Raw genomic sequence first — 27,459 nt, 5'->3', positions numbered from 1 at the left:
AATGAAATCAGTCCCAAAGCAAGTATGAAAGTACAAGTGAGCTGAGGGCTATGAAGGAGTCGGGTGGGCATGATGCCACCTGGCCCAGTCAGAGGCAGCAGGGAAGAAGGCTCTTGGGAGGTGAGGGTCCAGCTGGCCCTAAAGAAAGAGGAGGAGGCATCAGGACCTGGAGGCCTGTCTGTAGGGACAAAACCATGAAGGACCTACAGAAAGGCCAGGTTAAATCATTTTCTGCTTGCCCTCATTTCACTGGGAAGCCATTGACACATTTGGAGGTGGTGGTGGTGGTTTAGTCACTAAGTCGTGTCCGACTCTTTGCAACCCTATGGATTGTACCCTGCCAGGTTCCTCTGTACATAGGATTCCCCAGGCAAGAATAGTGGGGTGAGTTTCCATGCCCTTCTCCAGGGGATCTCCCAACCCAGGGATCAAACCTAGGTCTCCTGAACTGTAGGTGGATTCTTTACCAACTGAGCCACCAGGAAAGCCTGTGAGGGATGTACAAACGGTGACATGAACAGATTTGCATTTTGCAAAGATCAGAACTGTGTGAACTGGACTGGGGTGTAGAAGGAGCAGGAAACCCAAGGAAGTGGTTATGCATCCAAATGTTTGGGGATGGCAGCACAGACAATATGAAGGTCAAGGCTGGGCAGAGCAGCAGTCTTGGTGTTAACCTTTGTAGAAATAGCCACATGGATTGGCAGTCATGAGAGAGAAAGGACACACCAAGTTTTCAGGCTTTGTCCTCAAGGAAACAGCATCACGTGCTCACATGGAAATGCATCAGAATTGCATGTCAGAAAGTTGGGGCTAGGGAAGCCCTTAGAGATCATACAGTGTGAAAGGCAGGTTGTAAAATATGGAGAAAAATAGGATGCAGAACAAGGTCCAATTGTTGCATATATTGTGCACAGGAAGGGCTACATTATTGTAGTGTTAGATTATAGTGTTATAATAGTGTTATAGTGTTAGAATATCTTTGCTTTGTATATTTTCTGTGATAAATATGTAAATACTTTTGCAATAAGGGAGGAATTCAATCTTATTTTTTAAAATAAATTACCTAGTATGTATATAACTCTTTTGTTATCAGAGAGGAAGCTGAGATGGGAAAATCTCTGGAGAGGAAGAAAAGAGTAATCCAATTAATTACTACCATAGAAACCTTTTGTTGTTGTTGTTTGAAAATGTTCATCTGTATTTGAAAACTCCTTGCCCTCTTGAAAGATTTTTTTCAAAGCTATAAGCAAAGGGCCACTCCCCTTATATCGCCAGCACACTATTTTAATAATTGAATGTGTCTTCCCCAAATCATAAAAGTTCCAGAGACAGAAGGGGTATTTGGAGTCAGTTGCGCTCCAGCAAATGATTACCTGCCAGGGTCTCTGGATCTTGGCATTCCTGCCACATGGGCCAGCTGACTTTTGTCCTGTGCATGCTTCCTATCCTCCCTGTCCTCTCACCACTCAATGTTAGCATCTCTCCCCCAACTTGTGACAACAAAAAAGTGACTCCAGACATTGCCAAATGTCCCCAAGGGAAGAATAACCCGCATTGAGAACCACTGGCCCAAGTGTTGCTTACATACCTCAGGTGACAGAGACCTCACCACACCTATAAGCAAGCTTTTCCAACCTGGAGTTGCTGTTGGAGAGTTCAGCATTTCACTGAGCGACCATCTGTCTCCCTCCAGCTTCTTTCCTTGGGGCCGGTAGCAACTGTGTCCAATCTCCCTTTCCTATGATGCTTCTGCAGAGATCAACATAGTGCCCTGCTCTGCTCCCCACTGCCCTCCTCCACCTGCTGCCAAATCTTTTCTCTCCCAAGTTGAGCATTCCTCCTTCAGCTGTCCCTAACAGGACAGGTTGGGTCTTCTGTGGGTCCATGACTGCGCCAGGTCCTCAGTTACATATGATGCTTCAGGTGCTGGCTGGCCGTGGAGTGATCATGATCACTTCTCTCCTCTTGGATGCTCGTTCACGTAGTTCGCAGCTATGTCACACCAGGACAGCATTCTGAGCTGCTGGCCAAAACGCTGAAGCTTTGTGTGACACCATTCTCTTCCATCACTCCCCACCCCCACACCCTCCCCCTGCCTCCTTAGGACTATGTTTATCCTTCTCAAATTTCACTTCACAAGAAGTCTGTAACCATGCTTGTCTCAGGGGACAGCAGGGTGGCTAGGGATGGGATGGAAGAGAAACTGAATTGCACACAATGAAGACTGCATACACATCTGTGCTTTGTAAACTTCTTGCTGCATGCATATATTCCCTGGTCACAGTAAACAAGCCAGCAAATAGACCCATGGGACATACTTCACCTGCTTAGGGTCAGCCAGTCCATCCAATCTGTCCTGACCCATTTCGAAAGGGATGATGGATCTTCCAGAGTCCTCACTTTCATCCTCAAAGACCTTCCAATTCTTTACTTAAAGCCATCCACGAGGCCAGGTGGAAAAAGACAAGGCTAGGCTCACCAAGGTACTTTTAAATCAAGGTACTGAGTGGTGACTTTTGCAGCTGGGACCCCAGGATTCCACCCATTTCATTCAAGAAAACAAGTTGGCCCTCCTCTAAGTCATTACTATTGCGTATCTGGTTTCCCTAAACAGAGACCCACCAACTGGCCACCTCGCTTGCTGCCTCCTTCTTTCTGGGAAGTCTCTAACTGCAGGGCAAGCTGGCAGAAGTATCACCACCCAGAATGGTGTTTCTAGAACACTCTGGTGCAACTCACCTCTCTCACCATGAATCCAGCTCCTGCAGCCACTCCATGGCACACCTGGACTGCAGCTCTGAGAGCTGCTGAAGGCCTTATTCATTTAAGGGCAGCAGCAAGCCATCCTGAAGCAGCAGTAAGAATTGCACACACTGATAATGGCAAATTTATGTGATTTATTCATACAATAACTCATGGTGCACTTAAACACATATACAAGGCCACATTTTCAATAGCGTGGAAGAGATTAATTGATAAAACCTGTTAAGTAAATAATGAGTTTTGAATATAAATCACTTGCAAAAGGTTCTTTCCAAAACACTTGAAACAACGATAAATTAGGACAAGGGTCTGGTAAATGGCAGCCTAGGTCCTGCTGCAAACCCTCTCCCCTGCATAAATCCCAGTGCCTGTTGCAGGCAGAAAAAAGCAAAAGCCCTTATTAACTCTTGGTCTTTGTTCACATCCTAACTCTTGCTCTCTGGCCAGTGCCAAGTACACTAGACCTCGTATCTTTGTTTCCCAGGGCTCTGCTCCTCCTGCCCAGGCTGTGCCACATGATCCTGTGCAGGTACCTCATCCAGAGCCAAGCCAAACCACAACTGTCCTCTCCAGCTTGTACTTGTCTCCCTCAGAGGCCCAGAATCATGGCCTCGAATCCAGAGCCAAGTATGGCCATCATCTGGTGACTAGGGCCATTGGCTCCCAGCCATCTTGGGCAGGAAACTGTTTCAAAGAAAAGCCCTTGAGGGTGGGCTTTGACCACATCAGAGACTCGACAGGGAGGCAGCCTCTGCCCAAGCAAGTGAGTACATGGAAGAGATACCCAAGGAGCTTCGGTAGCACATGGAGGGCAAGTCCCCAAGAGAAGTGAAGGCTCTGAGCATCACAACAGTATGGTGACCCGAGCATCCCTATCAATGACAGCCTTCTCAGCTTCAAGGTCTCTTTCACAGAAGAGAGACTGCACAGGGTGGGAGGGGTAAGGTTGACAGCAGGTTCAACCACAAGGGGCTGTACCTAAGGCCCAAAGAGACGATGAGCAGAGGCCGACATGGGCAGCTGGCTTCCAGCTCAATGTGAGCCCAGGCCAGAATCTGAGACTCAGAGGAGGAGCTATAACCGGTAGGACTTGGGCACTGCGGAAGAAGCTGAGCCTCATTTGGGAATGTGTACACTCTCGTTCTCACAATGAGGTGGGACAGCTTAGACACCTGGCAGGTGTCACTGAAGTTGGCCTGAAGGAGGAGGGCCAGCCCCTTGCTAGGGTCTGGAGAAATCCTGCCTTCTGTAGCTGGCTGAGTCTTATCTCTCAGCATACCCCACCATTTTTAACTGCTTAGAGGTGAGCATGGGCTCGGTATTTGTACACATACGTTCACAGCAGCATTATTTGCAGCAGCCAAAAGGTAGAAACACAAGTGCCCTCAGGGATGAATGGATAAACACAATGCAGTCTATCCATGCCATGGAACAGTATTCAGCCTTAAAAAGGAAGGACATTAAGGCACTTGCTAAGATGTGGGTGAACCTTAAAGATATTCTAAGCGAAAGAAGCCAGGCACAAAATGCAACTAAACGCATGATCTCACTGATATGAGGTTCACAAAGTAATCAAATTCAGAGACAAAAAGTAGAATGGTGGCTACCAGGGGCTGGGGGAGGCAAAGAATGGGGAGTAACTGTTGGATGGGGAGAGTTTCATTTTTGCAAGAGGAAGAGTTCTGAGGATGGATGCTGGTAACAGCGGCATAACACTGACTGTCCTTAATCCACAGCGTGTGCACTTAATGTGTGAGATGGTAAATCGGACATTATATACATTTTACTACAGTTTTTTAAAGCATACAGAAGTTGAGAATTTCTGTCAAAAAAAGAAAGATTTTTTTTTGGTGGTGCAGGGTGGTGAGTCATGACAACTGTAACCAAGAACTGCTGGCAACGTGAAAAAGCAGGCTAACATTACCTTAGACCAAAACACCTGAACACAGGATTTAATGTGGTAGGTGTCCAGGTGTCGGAGGTGGCTACTGGTCATCCTCACCATTTCCCACGCCTTCCCAATTTTACAAAATGAGCATATATACTCTTCTGATCATGGGATGGAGAGACAGGGTAAATTAAGTATAAAAACCAACCACAAGAAAAGGAGAGGAATATGAATATTTATTAAATCTCTAGATTGGGATGGGTCTCATGTTTAATAGGAAAAGACAAGGAAGAAATCACATAGGAAAAGAGCAATTTGTTTGATTACTTAAGAAAGCAAAACCCGAAATTTAAAGGCAAACTCACATGAGATATACAAATGCCCAACAAATGTACACAGAGAACAATGATCAAGGCCATTAATAAGCAAATAATTCAAAGCTCAAATAGGATTGTACTTTCAGCTATTATTGGGAGGGTGAGTTTTTTTGTTTGTTTTTATGGTCCGTATTATCTTTATGCTTGTTTGCTTTATTTTCAGTTTTACTATCGTAAGGGAGCAGGAAAGGACTAAAATGGAGATACTTTCGGCAACTTGGCACTTAAGCTCCCATCCTAAGGGATTAATGTGAAACACACAAAAACATTTTATTCACAAAGTTGCTTATCACAACATTATTTACAATGCTGTAAATCTGAAAATTGACTAAATTGCCAATAACTGAAAGAAAGTTTAGGAAATTAAGATAAAACTACACAACACAATATACTACCACCAATATAAAGTATCTGTAATAACCACATAGGAAAATAGGAATATAAAACTGCATGATAAAGGACATGGTATGATTACAACAGTGTAAAAAATTTATACCCCAAAAAGGCAAGATATTTAGTGACTATCTTGGTGTAAAATACTGATGTGTTTTCTCACCTTTTATTACATTTCTGTTCTCCATTTTTTTCTAAAATTAACATATTAATTTTACAATCAGAAAAAAAAAAACCCTTTTATTAAAGTAAGGTGCCCACAAGATTCTTCAGTGACGTTCATCTCATCCAAGAATGCAGTCGAGAGAGTTCAGAGCCCTCACCCTCTTGGAAGTGGAGGCATAGAAGCAGGCTGAGGCAGATGATTATGTATGGATGGATGGTGAAGGGGGGAGGGAAGAACCTAGGGGCGGGCGGGAGGGAGGGATCGGCAAAGGAGAGTCAGGCACCAGCTCACAGACTGGCCAGCCAAGGAAAGGGGCTTTGTGGAGTCAGGGAAGACTCTGACTGCTCAGCGGAGGTCTGTGTAGACCCAGAAGTAGGCACTAACGGTGTTCTCAAAGGGCAGGATCAAAGAGGGATTTCAGGAAGACACATGGATTTTGAGGGGAGCAGGGAAGGAAAGAGGGGGGGAGGTAAACTACTTGGGAAGGAGGAGGGAAGGGCTGGGGTGATAGCGATGGTGGTGGAGAGGAAGAGATCAGTTGGCAGAGGGAGCTCCCTGCTCTGCATTTATACCAAACACATGTGGCTCCTCGCTGGACAAGCTTTTGCAGGCAAACAGGAGACAATCAGCCCATGGGAGGAACCTGTCAACAGCTAGGTGGATCAAGTCAACCAGTTCAGAGTTAACCTAGGGCAGCTCTGTTCATTTCACTTTCTGCCACATGGAACGGCTGTAGCATCTGTCTGATACAGTGCCCCAGTGCCCTACCCACACTAGCTCTTGAGCACTTGAAATAGGGCAAGTGCAACAGAAATTCTGCCTTTAAAATGTTGGTTGTAATTTCATTCATTGAAATGTAAAGTCACTGGGGCCTAGTGGCTACTGGTCAGCACACACATGGCAATAGTTCTCAAAGGGCACTCTTTGGAGGAGAAGGGTCAGAAGTGCAGGCTCTCAGGCCCCCGCCCAGACACCCTGAAGCAGAAGCTGCCCCCTCATGTATCTGAGTCTCTGAATTAGGGCCACAAGATTTCTGAAATCACTGGTCTGGGTTTCAAGTAAACTGCATGAAAGACTCCCTGGCTCAAGTGAAATAGGGATTTCTACAAAGAATGACTAGAGAACCATTCATATAATGTGTCCAGTTCAGCAGGATTGGAGAAAAGTTACGTGATGCAACAAATATGTGGTTTCCCTAAGCGTGGTCAAGATAAGGAATGTGGTCAGCTTTGATTTGTGAAAACCAGAGAGCAGCTGCTTGTCTCGATGAATGCTGGAGACGTGCACAAGTGGCTCCACCCTGGCATGAGTGTCAAAAACACAAAAAGCAACCGTCACCTGTGAGCTGATTTAGAAGAGCATGCCCCTGTATGTGAAACGCAGCCAAGTTTCTAAAAGGAGACATTTGTAAAGGGAGGCCAAGGAAAGCTAAGACCAAAGGAGAGAAGCAGCATTCTGAGTCTGCGCCCTCACCAAGAAAAGAGAAGACAGAAGCTCTTCTGCAGAGTCAGATCTACATGCAAAATGCCCCCAAGCAGACCCAGCAGTGGCTTTGGCCACCCAGGTGAGAGACAGCCAGAATGCGAGTCACTCTGCTCTTTTCAGCACAGTTCAGCTTACAACTTCAGCAAGAGGACAATTTGGAGATTTTCTGATACTAAAATGTGCTTCAAGAAATAAAGAGAAAAAATGATGAAGTGTACAGATGATAGTCAACCAGGAATTCAAAATAAAAGCTTCGAAATAAAAGCTTTATAACTGTAAAGAAGCAGATAAAGCTAAATACCCTGAAAAGACATCACGAGAAACTGGACTGGATTGTAAAATTCTGCATCGAAGTGATGTGAGCAATAGAGAGGATGGAGAAGGAAAAAGAAAAGGCTGACGGACACCATCCACAAAAGCGGAGGCTTCCAGAAGAAAGATGGGATCAGCAGAGAGGAACAGGGCCCTTCACTCCGCAAGTACAAACTGTTGGCAGAACATGAAGTCACTGAATCAATTAGAAGACTGTTGTGTCACCATATACGCCTCCACTGTAGGCTTAGTAAAAACAAAAATCTGTATTTGAAATTTTACTGATTTGGAGTAATCTTATAATATCTTGCCTTTTTGGTTACAATGTAATACAGTGCAGTAAATTAATTTGCTGTATTTTGGTTCACAAACATTTACCTTTTAAACACCAAAGCAGCACATGTAAAGAATTACAAGAAGTTACTTTGATACAGGACTACACTAATGTTTATTAACAGAGTGCTTCACTCTTCTGATGACTACTGATGACTGATCAACATGTGGTGAACATGACTTGTGAATATTCCATTATTTTTAAGATGACGTAGGCTAAGCTTATTACTACTACCTGCCTTCCCTGGTAACTTTATTTAGTGAATACAGAACTACCATCTGGGGAATTAGAAATCACCTAATATGATATTAATGAATAGCTTTCACAGTTCTCAAAATAATTTAGAATTTACTAAAATTAATGCTATTTGTAATAGCAACTAACAGTGGACTATTTCCTTCCTGCCTCCTGGATAAATACATGTCTGCAACCAACAATCTCCAGAGAAGAAGAATGCTAATGGTTTTGAATGTCTCAATTCAGGGATACAGTTATGCCTTCAACTATTTTCCACTGTGAATAAAGATGCCTTTTAAAGATGGCCGTGGTGATAAAGGGTCATATTACTTGCTAACAAAGTATTGTCTGTGCCAGAAAGTCTCTGAAAATTTTTAACTAAATTTCTCATACATGGCATGCCTCTAGTTTACTTAGCATTATTTATTATTTGATATAGAAATTCCACAGTAATCACCTCATGCATATTTTATTTTTGGATTTGAAGATTTGCAATCTTGGAAAAGTTAGAGCTAGACTTTCAGGTATTGGCATCTAGCATTATTAAGTTTACATTAAAAAAAAAACCTAGGGTACATGTTGATATAATATTTTGAGTATATCAGGCTAAATTAGATATATTATTAAATTATAAACAAAAGAACCAGGAATTATAGCATCAAACCTAATTTGACATGTGGTTACACTTTGAAATGTACTACATTTCACAAATAATTGAAGTATTATATTTCTTGAGTACAGTGCTATGTTCAGTTACTATGCTCTTGATAGCTGAAGCTATGACAATTTCAACTTGCTCACTCTGTGCTTATTCATTCAATAAATAAGCTATGACTGTTACCAAAAGAAAATAAAAAAGAAAGAAAAGGTTCAGCCCAATTGTGACAAAATCAAAAGTTGCGGCTGTTACATATTCTTAGGCCAAATTGCTGATGCAGTTTTAACTCCCTGCCCCTGGGGTTGATTCTGATAGTATGAGTAATCATGAAAAACCAGCTCTAATTCCTTCTCTCACTGGCATTATATATGATCTCTGTGGTTGGCGAACTCAAGGCATGAATGATTGGGGAAGGGTTCCACCCTGGGAATCATTATACACATTGTGATCCTGCAAAGGGTCAGAAGCTACAAAATATAGTTCCCCTGCATGGATGTCTGAAAAATTAGCCAGAAACTCCTGGGGATTGAAGCCCACCCACACAGTATACCTGTAGTCTACCGTGCGTATGGAATAGCCCATGACCTTTATATCTTCTAAGCTCGGCTTGTCAGAATTCCACTGAGGAGAGTCTGCAGGCCGAGGATACTGGCTATAGGCGATCAACTCCCGGGGATTACCATGGACGTGGGGCTCCTCTTCCTCACCACGGCCTTCAAAGAGCTTCAGGAGGTTCCGGCCTTCTCTGCACAGCTCCATGTGAAACGAGGGGATGGGGCAGCGTGGAGGGACACGGAGCCCCGCAAGTCCAGCAAGTGTGGGGAAGAGAGAGAGCAGCTCCACCAGGTCCCCAGTTTGCCGGCCTGAAAGAGGAAGCCATCCCGTGGAGCAGGTTACAGCCCCACATGCTGACTTGTGTTCTTTTACAACATTTATTTTTAGCCCAAGAGCTTTAGGAACAAAACCAATTCAGGTCCTCACCCAACAGCAGGGCAGAATGAAGGTACCCTCAGCTTGCTGGCACTTTTAGAAACGATTTAAATGTAGGACCCACCAGTGTGTTGGTGATTCAGGCAAGGCCCAGACTACTGGGGAAAGTCTGTTGAGGACAGTCTGTTCCCAGCCTCACAGCATCACCCGGTCGATCCCTCCTTTCTGGGTATCTGCATCTCATCCATCTCCCTCTTATTGTTGTAAAATACAAACAACATGAAATTTACCACTGTGACCAGGTTTTTGTGCCCAGGTCAAGGGCACTCAGGACGTTCCCACTGTTGTACAGCCACGCTCACCACCCAGCACAGAACTATCGTCACCTTGCACAGCTGAAACTGTCCCTGTGAAATGACACCTCCAGCTCCTGGCACCACCCTTCTACTATCTGTCTCTGTGTCTACTGCTCTAGGCATCTCACAGACATGGAATCACATAGTGTTTGTCTTTTTGTGCCTGGCTTCTTTCACTTAGCATCATGTCTTCGGAGTCTACCCGGGTCATAGCACACGTCAGTTTCCTTCCCTTTTAAGGCTGGACGATAGCCCACTGTATGGATGTGCCATGTTTTGCTTATCCATTCATTTGTCAATGGACACTTGGGTTGCTCCCACCTTTGGGCTACTAATTATGCTATGAACATTCTTCTACATAGTTTTCTTGGAGTACCTGGCTTCAGTTCTGTGGGATATATACCTAAGAGTGGAACTGCCAAGTCACGCAATCATTCTATGTTTAACTTTTTGAGGACCCACCAAACTTTTACACAGGGACTGAATCATTTCACATTGCCACTGGCAAGGCCTGAGGGCTCCTATTTTTCCACACCCTAGGCAGCGCTGCCATTTTCTGTCTGCTTTGATAAAAGCCATTCTAACAGGTATGAAATGATATCTCATTGTTGTTGATTTATCTTTAAAGGCTAAATCCTGCACTTTACTGTGATTCCTGTTAAAATTTACTGTGACTCTGGGCCATAACTCTAGCCTTTCTGGATCTTTAAGAGTTTGCTTTATATGGCTCAATTTTATTTCCAACACATTGGGTTTGTAAGCAAAATAAAAATAAAGATAAAGAATATTTTTTAGAAGATACCTTTACAATGGTAAGGCCTGTCTAACACAACCACCTTAACCAGACAGTCCAGCCTGACATCACTAATAATGGCACAGGCCACCATGAAGTGTCCCCAGTGGTATACAGGTGGAACGCACAACCTCACAGGGTGCAGCATGTGTCCAAAGGGTTTACCCTGAATCTAGCTCTCAGGAAGCAGTCAGACAAACCCAGACTGCAGAACATTGTACAATATAGCTGCCCTGGATACTTGAAAAACCTGAGTTCAGGGAGATACGAGGGGCCCAGGTGGCAGCCGGCCACTGTAATAACTTTTCACTCAGAGTTGAGACAGGCGTGTAGGAGGCCCCAGAGCAGGGTTCTGAAACCACCTTCTTGGGATTTAACAGGCTCACTGAAGCTGTTAACATCAGGCTCACTGAAGAAAAACTCTAGGGATCAAGGGCACAAGCCAGGAGGTTTTACCAAGAGAAAGTGGCAGTGTGGTGCATGATAGTGGCGGTAAGTGGGAGAAATGGTGTAGACAGATTCTGAATGAAGAGTGGCAGGAGTGCTGAAAGACTGCTCATCGCACACAGACCGTGAGAAAAGATGGGCCACTATCAGCATGGTTTTCTGGCCTGGGCAACCACTGCCATTTCCTGAGAAGGGGAAGAGTGTCAAAGGCTTAAAGTCAAAGGTCAAATATTCAGCTTTGGGCACGTCAGACTGGCTGTTGGAAATCCAAGTGCAAAGATCAAAGAAGATATACGGGCTTGAGAGAAAATTTGAAAAGAAATGGGATGACGGTGCAGCAACATCAATTTATAAGCTGCTCAACACCTCCCCTCTGAAGTTTCAAAAAGGATTCTCAACCTGTCAGAAGATTTCTCCCAGCAAATAAAGGGCTACAGTCATGGTCTTCAAACTGTTTAACATTTTTATCAATGACATGAAAGAAGACAGTGCATGCAGCACACAGAAATCAAAGGTTCGGAAAAAAACTGGGCAGTAGAGAGCAAACTTGGAAAGATCCAGAAAGGCCAGAATGATGGGCTAGAACCAAGAAAAATTTAAACAAGAGCCACTGATGGGACAGACCTGGCGCCACACCAGATGGAGGAGCTGAGGTGGCTATCGTCCCCTTGCAGAGGGCTGAGTCCCAGCCAGAAGGACGCAGGTAATGAACTTCTGCTCACCTGTAATGGGGAAGCCCCTGCCTCCTGCCTTGAGCTCAGAGCCCACACCTTTCACCTCCATGATGGCTCTCCCCATCTTGGGATGGCCCCTGCTCTACCCCTCCCCCTTCCAAGCCCCTCATGGACAGGGGCCACCCTCATCAACTCTGGCGCTGCCGCTCCCCTGCCCTAGGTAGAAAGGCCTGTGCTGGGTGGTGAGGGGGTTTCTGTACCAACAAAAGGCATCCCTGCTGTCAAGTAGCATTACTTCTGCATTTCCATACCTGGCTCTGGCACTTCTGAGATGGAATCAAAAGGGTCGAGGTAAGGGAAAAACTTCTCGCCTTCCACCGGAAGCGGGGCCGTCTTTCCGGGAACATAGAACATCAGAGGTACTCGCGTAGTGACGTCAAAATTACTGTATTTCGCCCATTCTCCGTGTTCACCCAGAGCCCATCCTGGTCATAAAAATCAGAGCATGACAGAACATGAATCAGCACCTCACAGCTTGCTCACTTCAGTTAGACACCATTTTATTCCCTGTTGTAAAAGCCAGAGGAAACAAAAACTCAGCATCTAGAAGAAATTCTGCTAGAATTACCACACAGAAAGATAGGAGGTAGAGTCATTGTGACTCAAATCACACAAGCTCAGGTCTGCACTTGTGAGTGTGTACCACAAAAACAAGATCTGTGACACTGGGGCACAGTTTCTCACATTTAAAAAGACATGCGTATCTTTTTCAATTTTTACGAAATACCACAGACCAAAGAAAATAACTTCTGGTTGCACATGCTTAATCTTGATTTAAAAACAACTCCTAAGTCTCCTTTAAAATACCTCTTGTAAAAGACAGCTTGAATACCCCAAGTTGGCAATTTCCAATCACTTTGAGTGCCCTTTTTGATATAAAAAATATAAAAGAGAGAGACTGTGCATTAAGTATTTCATATTAAAAAATAAACAAAAATCACGTCAAGTTGCCATGTACAGGTTCAAGAAGGCTTCTGTGGTTCGGATGTAGGCAGTCCCAGGAGGGCCCTTTAGGAAGGGCCATTTGTCATCAAGTGCAACTGCCTCAGAGCAGAAGCTAGCTTCCAGCTGCCTGGCCTTCACAGGGCTGCAGGGGCCAGGGTAGCACTGGAGGAGGAAACTGGGCACTAAGAAGTGGGAATAATCTGATGGCAGATCATTACGGAAACAGTGAAAACTTATGACACCTCCATACTTAACAAAATAGTATGGGTCTTTATAAGGCGTAAGGTAGGCTTGTGAGAAATGACACAGAGAACTGTCTATGACATTAAGTGGAAAAAACAAACCAGGGAGCTAAACAGGACACAAGCACTATTGATCTTGCCATGTTTTACGGCTATACATTATGCACACACACTCATGACATCGAGTGCCCGGTATATGCATGACTGAAGGATGGATGCCTATCTGTCAGCACCAGTGAGCTCTGGGCAAGTGGGATAAAGGGCAGTGTGCTCTGTGTGCTTCTTTCTCATCACAATGAACACAGGCTATGATCTAAAGTTGTCCCACTTCATATCTGACGATATTAGAGAATTATTTTCCTGTTTCTAAGTAGGACAATGGTAGTACAGTCAAACTTCAAAAGAGCCAAATTTAGTAGAGGTACTGTTTAGAAAACTGAACTCCCTGAGCCTGGCTTCAAAACAATTTGGGGATGGGGGTGTGCGTGAGGATGAGACCAACAAGACTGCTGTGAGTAGATAACTGAGGCACAGGGACATGGGGAAAGGGGCTCACTGGCCCCAAACACACCCCAGAAAAGAATTCTTTTAAAAAGATATTTTCATTATTGGAACATGTGGGAAACTTCCTTAGAGACCCAGAGTAGGGAGCCCTAGGATCCCAGCAGAGAGGACAGCAGGGGTCAGGTCTGAAGGCCATGTTGGGCTCTGCCAGCATTGTTCTGCACCCTCCTCAGACAAACCAAGAGTCCTCCAACTCTCTTGGTGAGAAATGGGAGCTCCTGCTGAGTTCACCATGAAAGAAAAGTTAGTATGAGGTCCATCCCGCCCACCCACCTCCACCAGCCAAGATATTTCTTTGACTCAAAAGAGGCCTGGCCTCCATGGAGAAAAGTCTTGGGTCTAACAAGGTGGACACAAAAGCAGCCAAGACTGCAGACTCAGGGCACTCCTGATTCACAGAAGAGAATACACACCTATTTCACGCAAGTTAGGGAAGTTTTCACAGACAAGTTCAGATGCTTTGAGTGACTCACCAAGGCCATTCAAAACACTTACCATGATCTGAGGTAAGTGCCACGATCGTGCTGCTGGCCAGCTGAAGGTCGTCCAGAGTACTCAAGAGGCGGCCGACCTGTGTATCCAAATAGGATACACAGGCAAAGTAGCTCTGGCGGATTTTCCGCTGCAGATAAAAATAGTAATGCAAGTGACTACGATTTAATGTGCATGGCATACCCAGATACAGTGCTTGTTTGAGCGCCCCTCCTGAGCCCCAGTCCTTTGGCGCCCTTGGCGACATTTTCAACAAGAACAGAACACTCATTCCCTCCCCATACCCTCGCCTCCACGTGTGTGTGTGCTAAGTTGCTCAGTCGTGTCTGACTCTTTGTGACCCCATGGAATATAACCCTCCAGGCTCCTCTGTCCATAGATTCTCCAGGCAAGAATACTGGAGTGGGTTGCCATTTCCCTTCTCCAGGGGATCTTCCTGACCCAGGGATTGAAACTGCATCTCTTACGTCTCCTGTATTGGCAGGCAGGTTCTTCACCACTAGTGCCTACCACAGCCACAGCCAAATTCCCACTTTTGAGGCAAATCGGCAAATCAGTTTTCACTTTTGGGCACAGATCACACTGGATGGATATACCTCTTACTATTCTTTTCTGTCTCCTTCACATATCCTTATGAGTCTCAGGAGATGACCATGTACACAGAAACTGACCCCTCAGCCTCCCAAACTCTGAAGAGAAGTGAAGTGAGGTCGCTCAGTCGTGTCTGACTCTTTGTGACCCCATGGAGCCCATCAGGCTCCTCAGTCCATGGGATTTTCCAGGCATGAATACTGGAGTGGGTTGCCATTTCCTTCTCCAGGGGATCTTCCCAACCCAGGGATTGAACCCAGGTCTCCCACATTGTAGGCAGACGCTTTACCATCCCAAACTCTGAGAGTCACGCCAAAGATGCCATAAAGCTGTATTCATATCCTGGGCTGCTCTAACAAAGTATGACATACTTGGTGGCTTAAAACAACAGAAACGGATTGTCTCCCAGTTGTGAAGGCCAGAAGTCAAAACTGAACATGTAGGAAGGGCTGGACTCTCTCTGAAGGCTCTAGGAGAAGGATGTTCTAGTTTAGGGTGGTGGCTGCAATCTCTAGGGCTCCAGCCTCCGCCCTAGCCACCCGTGGAGTCCTTCTGCTGTCTCTCTCTTCTCATGAGAACCCCAGTCACAGTGGATGTGGGCCCGGCTTATGGCAGCATGAGCTCACTCATGTCACATTTTCCAAACAAGGTCACAATGTGAAGCCCTGGGGGTCAGGACTGTCACGGATCTTCCTGAGGGATACAACTCAACCCTAAGGGCGGCCATGAGCAGGCCCCTCCTCTGGACTGTTTGTCACCTGGCAGGAGATCATAGCCACATTCTCTCCAACAAGCTGCCTACAGTGCACCCTCCCCAGACTCTCAGCCCGAGTGGCTCCTGGAGCAGAAACTGCCTGCTGGCCTGACTCTGCCCCTGCCTTTTTCACGGGAAGGAAGGAGATCGTGTTTTCAGTGTCTCCCTGGGCCGCCTGCATCAGTATCCCCATGAAGACTTGTGGGCTGCATGGTGTCCTGGCCCCACTTTGACTCAGAAAGCTCGAAGCTGGGAGTGGAGTCCAAGAACCTGCATTTCCCACAAAGCACACCTGGCGATTCCAACAGGAAGACAGTGTGAAAACACTGTTGTTTGCCTTCCCATGTAGAGGGCCCAGTTGGAGTGTTCATGTGGTAACAGAAGGGCAGGGCCGCATACGGAATATTCCAGAAAGAGTGTCCTCAACATCTGCTTTGCACTTCAGGGAAGGGGGGCTGGCAAGTCAGCACAAGGATTCCAACTCTGGAATTGCTCTACCCCCACATCATGACAAATGGACCCCAGACACAGCAGCTGGACAGCACTGGCCATGTATGTGCCCCACACGCTCTGCACCAAGGGCCCACTCACTAAGCCACCTCCTGACACCAACAGGTGCACGTGTCAGCTTTCCCACAGAGGGGACTCACCAGGACCAGCAAACCCAGAGTTTCAGCTGGCACAGGAGTCACCAACCACCCTCCACCTGACAGACTGTCACCTGGATTCAACATCATCTCCCATCAGTGAGGGTCACCCAGGCCTCATCTCCACCCTGGGGCCCCAGCCAGGGAGTTCCCAAGTCTCCTGAAAACCCCCTTCTTTGGAATGGGGATGCTGAAGGGGAGATTTCTCGATCCACCCAGCACATCCACCCCCGACCCCTGTGCTCCACAGGATGCCTCACACATAGACACTTGGTACCTGAAAGTCAGCAGGAATTGGGCCATAGGGCACACTGAGATTTAAGGCTTGGACGTCTTCCCGCTGCCTGAGGTCCATCCAGGGGTTGTAAGCCACCAGAGGAAGGCCAGCGGGGACCTGGGGGTCAGGAGCCAGGCTGACATTCTCCAAAGGATACAGCTTCTGAAATTCCTTGGGGGAAAAGCACACAAAGCCACCAGGATATCACTCTTCTGGCAAAGACACATGCTGGACCTCTTCTCTCAATCTGTGATGCACTGACACAGGTGTCTCCCCCCCTGAAAATCACTGTCATGAGACGCCAGTGCTAATGAAATCACTCAACTGGTTTCCTGCAAACCAATCAGCGACAGCTCTCTTCCCTCATAGGGACTGATGCCTTCCTATTTCTGTCACCACCTCCCCTCCAACTAGAAAACATGTGAAGAGGTGTTGCCAGCTCCTCGAACCACTCTCGTGTTCAGACAGTCACTGGAGAGCTCACAGGCTACGATTATAACAGTGAAAGCATACGAGACACAGCAAAGGGGACAGTCTGGGGGACACCAGGAACAGCCCCAGTGCAGTCACACAGGATGTGAGTCATTCCCCAAGCAATAAGTTATTTGACATTTATGCCACAATGCCAGCTGGGAAGCGGAGGCTCATGAAAGCCTCAGGGCCCAAGGCCTTGATGAGGCTGGTCACCCAGGTACCCTCTGCCTGCACAGATCAAAATCCCAGACTTGAGGCAGGAAAGCAGGGGTTTCTGTGGACAGTCCAGGCCTAGGGAGCAACTCGGCAGTTCTGGGAGAGGGGAGAACACTCACTCCTAGGAGCCAGGTTCCCCAAAGCTGGGCCAAGGTCCAACCTCATGAGCAGGCCCAGGGGTAGGCTAACTCCTTCTGCATGGGACCCAGAAGTGAGTCCCTCTCTGGCAAGGGGGCTGACAGGTCCTGCGAGGAAGGCCTGATGCCCTGGGCCAGTCAAAGGCAGACAACCACAGCATCAGAGAGCAGCCTCTGGTCTCCACTCCCATCGCTAATGATGGGCATGCTTTGTGAAAACAAAAGGATGGGCTCCTTAGGCCCGGGGAAAACATGATAGGGAAAACTGAAAAATATTCTGCAAAAGAAGTGACTACATACTCTAAATAATATGCATGTAAGCACAGGATTTGAGGCTCGAACAAGCCATACAGGGCCCTGTGTTTCAAAGCTCGGGGGAAAGGCAGTTACGTTGACTAGGGTTGCATAGCCCCTGGAGGGGTGTCTCAAGGACCATCGCTTACCGCGAGCTAGGGTGGCCAGCTCTACCGCCCTTCTCCATGATGATTTCACCATCCACCACTACACGACTCACTGTATCCAAGGAAAAAACCCTCCGGTGGAGGAAGTAGAAAACCCAGCGTTTCCAACTAGATTACTATCCTAAGTTCACTTCTTACCCTTTACCTCTGAAACCCAGCATCCCACCACTGAGTACACCAGTGTCATCAGGCAGCCCTGGTGACTGGGGACAGCCAGATGTGGCCACTTTTATGATGACCCAGCTATCACAGCTGTGCTGGATCAGCCCTCGGCCAGCTCTTCACCTTGGGGTATCTGAAGGGGATGTGTGGCTTATGGTACCCCACAGCCAGGAAGAAAGGACTGGCCGATGTTTTCATCTTTCCCAACAACTGTATAGCTTGCTCAGTGCTCTGCTTATCAGGCAGGGTGCCCTCAGGCACATCCACCACATCCACGGGGCACAGCAGGTTGGCATGGAGTTCTCCATCCGGTCCCCTACAGGTCTTTCAAAACAAAACATATAAAATCAGCTTTTTAAATGCAAGAAACAGAAGCCATGAGAGTTTCACACAACCAATTCAGCTTTTTCACCTCCAGAACATTAAGTATTAGTCATCCAGACTAGACAGGCACACAGGAAGCAGTACCGAAACACGGAAGTGTTTCTTGTTTTCCAGACAGAGGCCAGAAGTCCACCAGCACTTAGCTTCCTGTTGTATATCTTCTGCCTCTATGTCATAATTAATTAAAGGAAACCCAAGTAAACTAATGATTTAAAAAAATTAGCTGTCTCCAACTTGAGAAAAAAAGAAATAGACAAAGGACTTGAATACATATTTCCCCAAAGAAGATAGACAGATGGCCAATAATTACATGTAGAGATACTTAATGTCATTAGGGAAATGAAAAAAAAAATGTTTTCAATTTCAAAGCCAGACTAAAGCTTCTAAGTGACAGGGCTGCAGTTAACTGGATAAAGTGATAGTCAGTAGAATTTCAAGGTCCTCATGTAAATCATGCACAGGATGGAACTGAACCTAATCCTTCATTTCGTAAAGTGGACACATTGGCCACAAGGCCAATTTCAGTTTGGACCATGGTTTCTGCCTCACAAACAGGCAGAGGCAGTGGCAGCTGCTGCCATATCTCGCTGGGGAGCATCCTTTCAGAGACCTGCCTTGCCCACGCCGCCCTGCCAGGAAGCCAGCACCTGCCTCTCAGCACCCACTCAGCCGCATTGCTCACATGGTCCCCAGCACCCCTGGGGATGCAGTGCAGTCAGACTCATCGCTTTGAGAATGACATGAGGGATGGCTTCAGGGACCTGGCATTTGTGAGGCCACTAAAAGTAGGGAGATGATCTCAGGGAATAGAAGGCTTGAGATGCAGTCTTCCAACCTCACTCTGTTAACACTCAAGCCACCGGCCAAAGGTCAGAGCCCTCTGGCTTTCACTATATTCTGAAATGAAAACTGCCACAAATTTAGAAAATTCTTCTGCACCCCACCAATCTCCCCCAATCCACACCCTTCTCCCACATGGTGGCTCTAAAAACCTCCGAGAAACATGTAATTTCTCAGTGCTCTAGCTGGTGTTCTGAATTTCTTAAATGTGAATTTTAGTTGCATTTATACATTGGGGGGTGTTCCTCTGAACCATCATTAAGTTAGCTTATAGAGTCCTTTTTTTCATAATGTTCTAAAACTTTAAAGTCCCTATCAAAGGTCTCAGCACCAGAACACATCCATTAGGCCCAAGACAGAGAGACAGACAGTTGGAAAGCCTTTCTCCCCATCTGGGCTGAGGCGCTCAGAACACAGGTCTGTCTTCTCCCTTCCATGTATCAGCATCTCCTCTAACCCTCTGCACAGAGCTTTATCCAGGAACACAAAAGAGCCATTAAATAAGTCATACACATTAGAGCAGAAGCTTCTAGAGCGACACATCCCAGCCAGCTTCTAAAAACTCAGCCACCTCTCCACTGGACCTAATGCTAAAGATCCTAACACTTGTCTCTGTCAATTCATGATCACAAACCAAAGCCACAAAGCTCACCATAGAACCAGCTAGAAAGAACATAGAATACATGCAATAGTTGACTTTAATTTGTTAGACAGAGAACAAGAGGTTCCTCTTCAGAACAGTACCCCTTTCAGAGCCTCACCTTGGTGTTTTCATACTTTTCAGAGGAGGGATGATAAGGTGGAACAGACCAGCTATATGGAGAATCATCACTATGATTGGAAGATATGCCTTGGGGGGGAAAGGAAAAGTCATTAAATATAGCATAGCAGTCTCTCAATGCCCTCCCCACCCAAAATGTACACTTTGCACACAACTGGGGAAGGGCCAAACCCTTCTTCTGGCCTCAGTCTCCTTATCTATAAGATCAGGAGCTAGGCCAGATGACAAGAAGTCTCCACAAGAGCTGTCCCTCTAGGCTTCTTCCTGAGCACTGAGCACTGGACCTGGCCCCGATGAGCCCTCGCTGGCACCTCTCCCCACCCAACGAGGAAGGCAGCAGAGGCACGGGCACAACCAGGGATGGCTAGGCCAGGGGAGGTTCCACGAAAGGGGTGCCTTGTTGGATGCCAACCAGACAGGAAGCGAGGGGAATGGGACTTGAACCCCTGCCTTAGGACGTCAGGTCCAGTGCTCGTTCATGACGCAGAAACCCACCCAAGCTCAGTAGTCCACAGTCTATTTGGGAAAACAAAATAACAACGTGCAACACCCAGGAAGGACAGCAGGCATCTGGGGAGGAGAAGCACTGTGGAAGTGGGGAGCCCTGGGCACGGAGGGGACATGGGTCCAGGCAGGGGGTGCAGTGAGGGCCCTGGATGGAGGGAGGGAGGGAGGGAAAGCCTGTGTGGCTCAGCGGGGAGGAGGTGAGAGAGGGCAGCATGGGCACACAAGGGGACTGCCATGACGAGCTGGGCAAGGTGGGCCGGAGGCAAAGGGGCAGCAGGCAGAGGGCTTCTCAACACCACAGGCGCCAAGATGTGGCTCAGACCTGCTCCAAACCCCAGCACTGACCTCCGTGCCCATGCAACCTTGGACAAGTGACCTGACCTACCCAGCCTTAGTTTCCTCCCTGGGGAAGTCACACCCATGAGAAAACCCCACCCCCAGCCTGCCAGAGGATCAGGGCGGTAGCCAGGCACTCAGTCAAGGAGGCCAAGTCAGCCTCGGGCAGGCCCCTCCCTGACAGAACCAGTTCTTGAGAACAAAGACCCTCTTGAAAAATGTATCTCCACAAGGGCTGCAGTGCTGCATTTGTCGTCCCCACTAAGACAATTCCATGAGCTCATTCTTGGGAGGAAGGAGGCCCCCCTCCTGAAGCACCATCTCCCCTCCACTGTGTCTCCTTTCCCTGGCTCTCCCTCCAGTGGTGCTCAGGCGAAGGTGTCAAGATGGGAGCAGAAAGTGCTAGTGCTGCCAGCCTTTTGGCCACGCAACATGACTCCTGGCAGATCCGCCTTCAAAACAGAGCTTGGGCTCACAATGCACCCACATGCTTCCCTGGGAAGGGAATCAAGGCAGCTGCCACTCCAGCTTCCCAGAGGAAGAATGGGAGGATCAAAGATGATGAAGATTTGCCCGAGGTCAACTGCACAGCTAAGCAGTGGCAGGACTGGGGGCAGGAGGAGAAGGGGACGACAGAGGATGAGATGGTTGGATGGCAGCACCGATTCAATGGACATGAGCTTGAGCAAGCTCCGGGAGTTGGTGATGCACGATGGCTCACGTTGGTGAGCCCCGCGTGCTGCAGTCCATGGGGTCACAAAGATCTGGACCCGACTGGATGAGGGAACAACAACAAAGCAGTGGCAGAGCTGGGACTGGAAGCCAGGGGCCTGCACCCCAGTGCTACTGCTCATCAGCAGTTCACTCTGCCTCCAGAGATGCCCATCCCATGGAAGGCGGAAGTGAGAGAGCCTGAAAACAAGGACTAAACTACTGTTCATGTCTCTGTTACCACCGTGCTGCCATTAAAAACGATGGCGTCAAGAGTCACTACGTGGGGAAATGCTTGTGCTTAAAACACTCACAGTATATAACTGTACATACAGGCAAATCTCAAATCAGAAAAATAATGCAGTCATCAAAATACAGCTCTTCTCCATGTGCCACAAGTACAGGTAATTTATACTCTTTAGTTTATACTCAGAGAAGGCAATGGCACCCCACTCCAGTACTCTTTCCTGGAGAATCCCAGAGACAGGGGAGCCTGGTGGGCTGCCATCTATGGGTTCGCACAGAGTCAGACACGGCTGAAGTGACTTAGCAGTAGCAGCAGCAGTAGTTTATACTTTCCTTCTTTTCCACCCAACTTTTTGCAAAATAACCATGAATTACTTCAAGGTAAAAAAAAATAAATAAATAAAGTATGTGCTTCATCCTTCTCATTTTGGCATTAAAGAGAGCCAGTTACCCGGTAGTGTTGAAGGTCAGAGACCCTGGTACCAGCTCACTCTCCTCTTTCTGACCTAACTCACAGACAGTAGGCAGACAACCCCCACAAAACTGCAGCCTCTTCACTGGGCAAGTCAATAGAGCTGCCCTTATCTTACTTTACTGCTAGGGAGCCCGGGGTACAGGGGGTCAGGTGCAGAGCTGGACTCACGGGCAGCTGGCCCCCGCTTCCTTCCCCTCATCACCAGTATCCGAAAGGAAGAAAAAGCTCTTCTACCATTTCTCACTTTGGGTGAGAACACAAAGTCAAGGTGAGAAGTGCTAGTTTGGACAAAGACGTCAGTGACTAACAAGCCCAAAAAGGCCTCTACAGAGAGAGCTCCAATCCCAGGAGGGGTCTCCAGTCCCCAGGCACAAAAGAAGAGAGAGCCCAGACTCTGCAGGGCAAGCAGTACCAGGGTGAAAGACTTTTCCAACCGACATGGTCACGTAGCCGTTCTCCTTGAAGTACTGGGGGATGGTGGAGAAGTTTCCAGCGTGCACCCTCCAGTAGGAGTTGAAGTCATACAGGCGGGTAGTGTCTGGTCTCCTCCCAGTGAGGAAGGACACGCGGCTCGGGGCGCACACAGCTTGCTGGTAGGGAGCAGAAGCAGAAGGACACGTCCTCAGAGGAAAACAACGTCTGGCAGCTAAAAGGTAACTAGGCAACCTCCCGGGTCCTCAGCTAACAGCTTGTTGGCTGAGTCATCCAGATCTCAAAGCCAACAAGCTGGATTTGGGCCTTATGCCAGAAAGAAGTCTTTACCGAGAGGAGCGGAAGGCCTTAGCCCCTCCATCCAGCAGATGACTGTGTCCTTCTGCCTGATGGCGTCTCTCAGGGGCCTGCAACAGGCACGGTCTTGGGGGGCACAGGGGGGAGGAGCACCATGGCAGCACCCCCTCCTTCTCAGCACCAGGCAATCTCCAATGTGGGGACCACCATGGCAGCACCCCCTCCTTCTCAGCACCAGGCAATCTCCAATGTGGGGAAGAAAGCTGAGCAGGGCTGGCCTGAGCACGACAGGGCCAGGGCACACCCTCCACCCCAGGAGAAGTACCCCTTGAAGGCAACCAGATGTCTTGCCAGTGGACAACCAGGTTTTCTCAACCACCATTTTCCAGACCATGTTCCTTCCCCTTTAATAAAGAGATGCCATCCCACAACCCTCAGTGCACAGTGGGAGGGGGGCACACCCAGAGGTGCCCAGACATACCTGGGCAAAGGCATTCTGGAAGAGAAGGCTGCGGGAGGCCAGTTGGTCGATGTTTGGGGACCTTATGAGCTTGTTCCCGTAACAGCCCAGCGAGGGGCGTAGATCATCCACGATGATGAGAAGGACATTCAGAGGATCTGCATGGGGGAGGGGCTGCAGTGAGATCACCTGGACTGACACCTAACCCCCACCAGTGGCAGATGCTAGGGTACCAAGAGGCCTAAGGCTGGCACCGAAGCCTTGACAGCCCAGCCAGCCAAGCCAGGGAGAGTGGAAGCGGACGCACAGTGGAAGCCCCAGTCCTGGGTGGCAAGGTTAGGCTCTGGCTGTGGCCTCAAGCCTGGATGAGAGAGGGAGGGAAGGAAGGAGAGAAAGAACAGGGAGGGAGGGCAGAAGGGAGGGAGGGCAGAAGGGAGAGGAGAAGCGATGGTCCGTACGAGGGAGGGGAGGAAGGATGGACCGGAATGGTAGGAGAGAAGGAGCAAGGGAGTTAAGGAGGAACGTAGCCAGGGGACGAGAGACGGAGCCGCGCAATGGGGACGAAGGACGCACCTGTGGCGTTGCCTGGCGCCGCGGGTCCGCGGGAGGCACAGACAGCACCCAGGACCAGGCCAAGCCATAGTAGGGAACGACTGGGTGGCGGCATTTCTGCCCCAGAGCATCCGCTCCAGGGCGACGGCGACAGGTTTCGGCAGGGCCGGGCCGCCCCCGCCGCCTGTCCCTCATCGGAAACCCAGGAGAACAGCGAGGCGGTTGTAGCCGCCGCACAAGCCGGACCCGGGGCGAGCGCGAGTACGCCTGCGCGAGATCCGGGCCACAGTGGGCGGAGCCCTGACTCTAGCGCAGCGGCCGCCCCGCCCGCGGCCCCGCCCACCTGGCCGACCTCCTCGCGGGGCGTGGTGGCTCCGCCCACCTGTTCGAGCGTCTCGCGGTGGCCTACCGCCCCTGTAAGACAGGAGCACAGTGGCTCTTTCCAGGTGTCCTCAAAGATATCCGTTGCAACTACTGTCCTCAACCAGCAGTTTCCCGCCTCTTTGCCTTTGCTCCTGCAATGCTTTTCACCTAGAAGCCCTTCCCTTCCCTCTTCTGTCTATAAAAGTCATACTTTTCCCTGCAGATCAGCCCGGATGCCATTCTCCTTCCATGGTGTCCTTTGAGAGCCCACCTTGCTCCATCTAAAAGGACTCTTCTCCTATGCATTTGTTCAACACTTATTAAGTACACCAGATATGTATCCCGAGCACTGTTGGTGGCTTGTGAGTTCTAAGTCCCTACCGTGGTGGAGCTTGTGGACAATAAATGACCAAATAATGTGGGGGGGGGGGCATGGGGAGTTTCATGTTATTTTCTATGGGGTGACCAGGCAAAGCCTCAATAGTAAAGTCTCATTTGAACAAAAACAAGGAAGTGAGGGACCATTCATTGTGGAGAGCATGCTGACAGCGTGGGCCAATGGCACAGTGGTTGGTGTGGCCGGAGGGGAAACAGGAGATGGGGGCCAGGTAAGAGGTGAGAGAAGTGAAGGTCACAACTCTTGGACGGCAAAAATCATTCAGTGTGTGCCTGGGCTTAGGGTTGAGAAGGATGTCACAATCCTCTCTCTGTCTCTAACTCACCTCTCCCAGTATAAGAACCTAGCAGATTGCCAGGCAGATTGGAGATCTTTTCTTGCATACAATAATCCATACATGTTAGTATTGTTATTGAGGGTTTCCTATACCAGACCACATGCTAATTTTCTCCTCACATGAACACTGTGAACTAGATGCTACTATCATTCCCATTACACAGATCCAGAAATTGCAATTCAGAGGGGCTAAATCACTCGCTCTATCACACAGCCAGGAAGTGGAGGCGCAGGGTGAACTTCCATGATAAGGAACCTAATCTGTTGGTAGCCACAATGCAGTCATAGCAGGAGGCCTGCTACCATTGCCGCAGCACCTGCTTTGCTGTTTCCTCAGGTCCCCGCAGGGTGGCTGTTCACATTGCAGCCTGGCTGGCATTCCCCTGCCGGCCCTGCCCAGGAAGGGCCAGCTTCCACCTGCACTCACCAGACTAGATCATGTTGAATCCTTTGGGATGGGCCAGCCCAGCCAAGTGCCCAAGCTTCCAGGCTTGAGGTGGCATCTCAGCTGTCCCTCCACATCCTGACATTACACTTGCATTCAGTTCAGTTCAGTTGCACAGTTGTGTCCAACTCTTTGCAACACCATGGACTGCAGCATGCCAGGCTTCCCTGACCATCACCAGCTCCCGGAGCTTACACAAACTCATGTCCATAGAGTCAGCAATGCCATCCAACCATCTCATCCTCTGTCGTCCCCTTTGCCTCCAGCCTTCAATCTTTCCCAGCATCAGGGTCTTTTCCAATGAGTCAGTTCTTTGCATCAGGTGGTCAAAGTATTAGAGTTTCAGCTTCAGCATCAGTCCTTCCAATGAATACAGGGCTGATTTCCTTTAGGATTGACTGGTTTGATCTCCTTGTAGCCCTTGCATTGGTGGCTGCCTTTTCCCTCCCCAAAGTCTGGCCCCTAATGTTTCAGGAAGCTCTGAGCCGACCCAAGGACCCCAGTGTCTATTTAGAAAATTGCCACCTGAGGGCCGCCTCCAGGCAACATTCATTAAAAAGCCAAAAGAACTCAGTCATAGGACCACAGGGAAATGGATTTGGCCAATAACCACGTGAGCCTGACAGAGGACTCTGCACTCCACAAGGGAACGCAGCCTTGTGAGACCCTGAGCAGAGGATCCAGCTAAGCTGTGCCTGGACTCCTGATCCATAGAAACTGTGAACTAATAAATGTGGGGTGTTTGAAAACAATTTTTATTTGTTTATTTTAAATTTTATGTGTGGCTCTGCTGGGTCTTGGTTGCTGCGTGGGCTTTCTCTAGTTGTAGAAAGTGAGGGCTACTTTCTAGTTGTGGTATGTGGGCTTCCCATCGTCTTGGCTTCTCTTGCTGTGGAGCACAGGCTCTAGGACGTATGGGCTCAGTAGTGTGGCTCTGAAGATCTGAAGCACACGCTCAGTAGTTGTGGTATATGAGCTTAGTTGCTCTGCAGCATGTGGGATCCTCCCAGATCTAGGATCAAACCCACGTCTCCTGCATTAGAAGGCAGATTCTTTACCACTGACCTGCCAGGGAAGTCCAATGTGTGTTATGTTAAGTCACTAAATTCGTGGTAACTTGTGAAACAATACAAGATGAATACAACATTCTTCATTCATATAATGAATAGGCCCTTTGACTGCAAGGCCAGCTTCCTTCCTAGGGAGACCCTAACAAAACTCAAGCAGATGTGGAAGAGCTTTGAAAAATGAAATGCAGAAGTAAAGGGAGATGATAGTGGAGGAAAGTGAAAGCAAATGCTGAAGACGGACATTGTTGAACACATAATCCAATTTCAGGAACACAAAGCAGCCTTCATTGCTGTAGACACCCTTGATTTTAATGATTTTCATGACTTAAAATTTCAAAACTAATTTTTTAAGTACTTAAACACCCCAACAGACCAGAATGTGAAATGCCCTCCTCCATATCAGCTGCATTCATACAGTGGCTCCAATTCACTGAGCAATTTTTAAGGGAATGACTTAGTTTCACAAAGAGTTGGACATGACTGAGAGACTGAACTGAACTTAGTTTCCCTAAAAATTAAAATATTTAGGTGAAAACATAAAATCAGAGCTTGAGTGTATCAAGATTGGCACTACTTTGTAGCTCATGAGATTTCATAAGGGCATTCAAAGCACACAGCCCCAAATCTTTCTATATAAAATAGTTTATACAAGCACATCTTAAATACATTTCTGGAATATTAAAGAAATAATTATTGGTACCACCATCAAATTAAATTAACTAAATTAACTAACCAGACACATGCATTTATTGTCTTTTATGGGTTGGGTTTGGGCTTCCCAGGTGGCTCAGTGGGTAAAGAATTCACCTTTAACGTAGGAGATGCAGGAGATGTGGGTTCGATCCCTGGATTGGGAAGATCCCCTGGAGGGGAGCATGGCAACCCACACCAATATCCTTGCCTGGAGAATCCCATGGACAAAGGAGCCTGGTGGGCTACAGCCCATGGGGTCACAAAGAGTCAGACACAACTAAAGTGACTGAACATGC

General features: G+C 48.0%; 1 protein-coding gene across 1 annotated transcript; it reads right to left on the bottom strand.

Moving 5' to 3' along the window:
- Positions 1 to 4,873: 4,873 nt before the first annotated feature.
- On the bottom strand, positions 4,874 to 24,138 carry IDS (iduronate 2-sulfatase). Its single transcript, XM_070290608.1, has 9 exons — positions 23,881 to 24,138; positions 23,329 to 23,465; positions 22,531 to 22,708; positions 19,824 to 19,912; positions 17,962 to 18,162; positions 16,389 to 16,559; positions 14,123 to 14,249; positions 12,128 to 12,301; positions 4,874 to 9,479 (listed from the first exon to the last, which is right to left on the bottom strand). The coding sequence occupies exons 1-9, from the start codon at positions 23,972 to 23,974 to the stop codon at positions 9,007 to 9,009; spliced, it is 1,644 nt and encodes a 547-aa protein (XP_070146709.1). The 5' UTR covers positions 23,975 to 24,138; the 3' UTR covers positions 4,874 to 9,006.
- Positions 24,139 to 27,459: the final 3,321 nt, after the last annotated feature.

This window comes from Ovis canadensis, chromosome X (assembly GCF_042477335.2).
Source record: "Ovis canadensis isolate MfBH-ARS-UI-01 breed Bighorn chromosome X, ARS-UI_OviCan_v2, whole genome shotgun sequence".
NCBI lineage: Eukaryota > Metazoa > Chordata > Mammalia > Artiodactyla > Bovidae > Ovis > Ovis canadensis.
Note: the sequence above shows the minus strand (reverse complement) of the source record. Positions and strands in the feature narration are given on the sequence as shown.

Bases quoted from the DNA above. Each gene is read 5' to 3' on its own strand.
- IDS (XM_070290608.1), bottom strand. From the start codon at position 23,974: ATGCCGCCACCCAGTCGTTCCCTACTATGGCTTGGCCTGGTCCTGGGT. The intron at 23,466-23,880 runs GTGCGTCCTTCG...TCCCCCATGCAG, and splicing joins GGCGCCAGGCAACGCCACAG to ATCCTCTGAATGTCCTTCTC. The intron at 18,163-19,823 runs GTGAGGCTCTGA...TTGTTTTGAAAG, and splicing joins AAAAGTATGAAAACACCAAG to ACCTGTAGGGGACCGGATGG.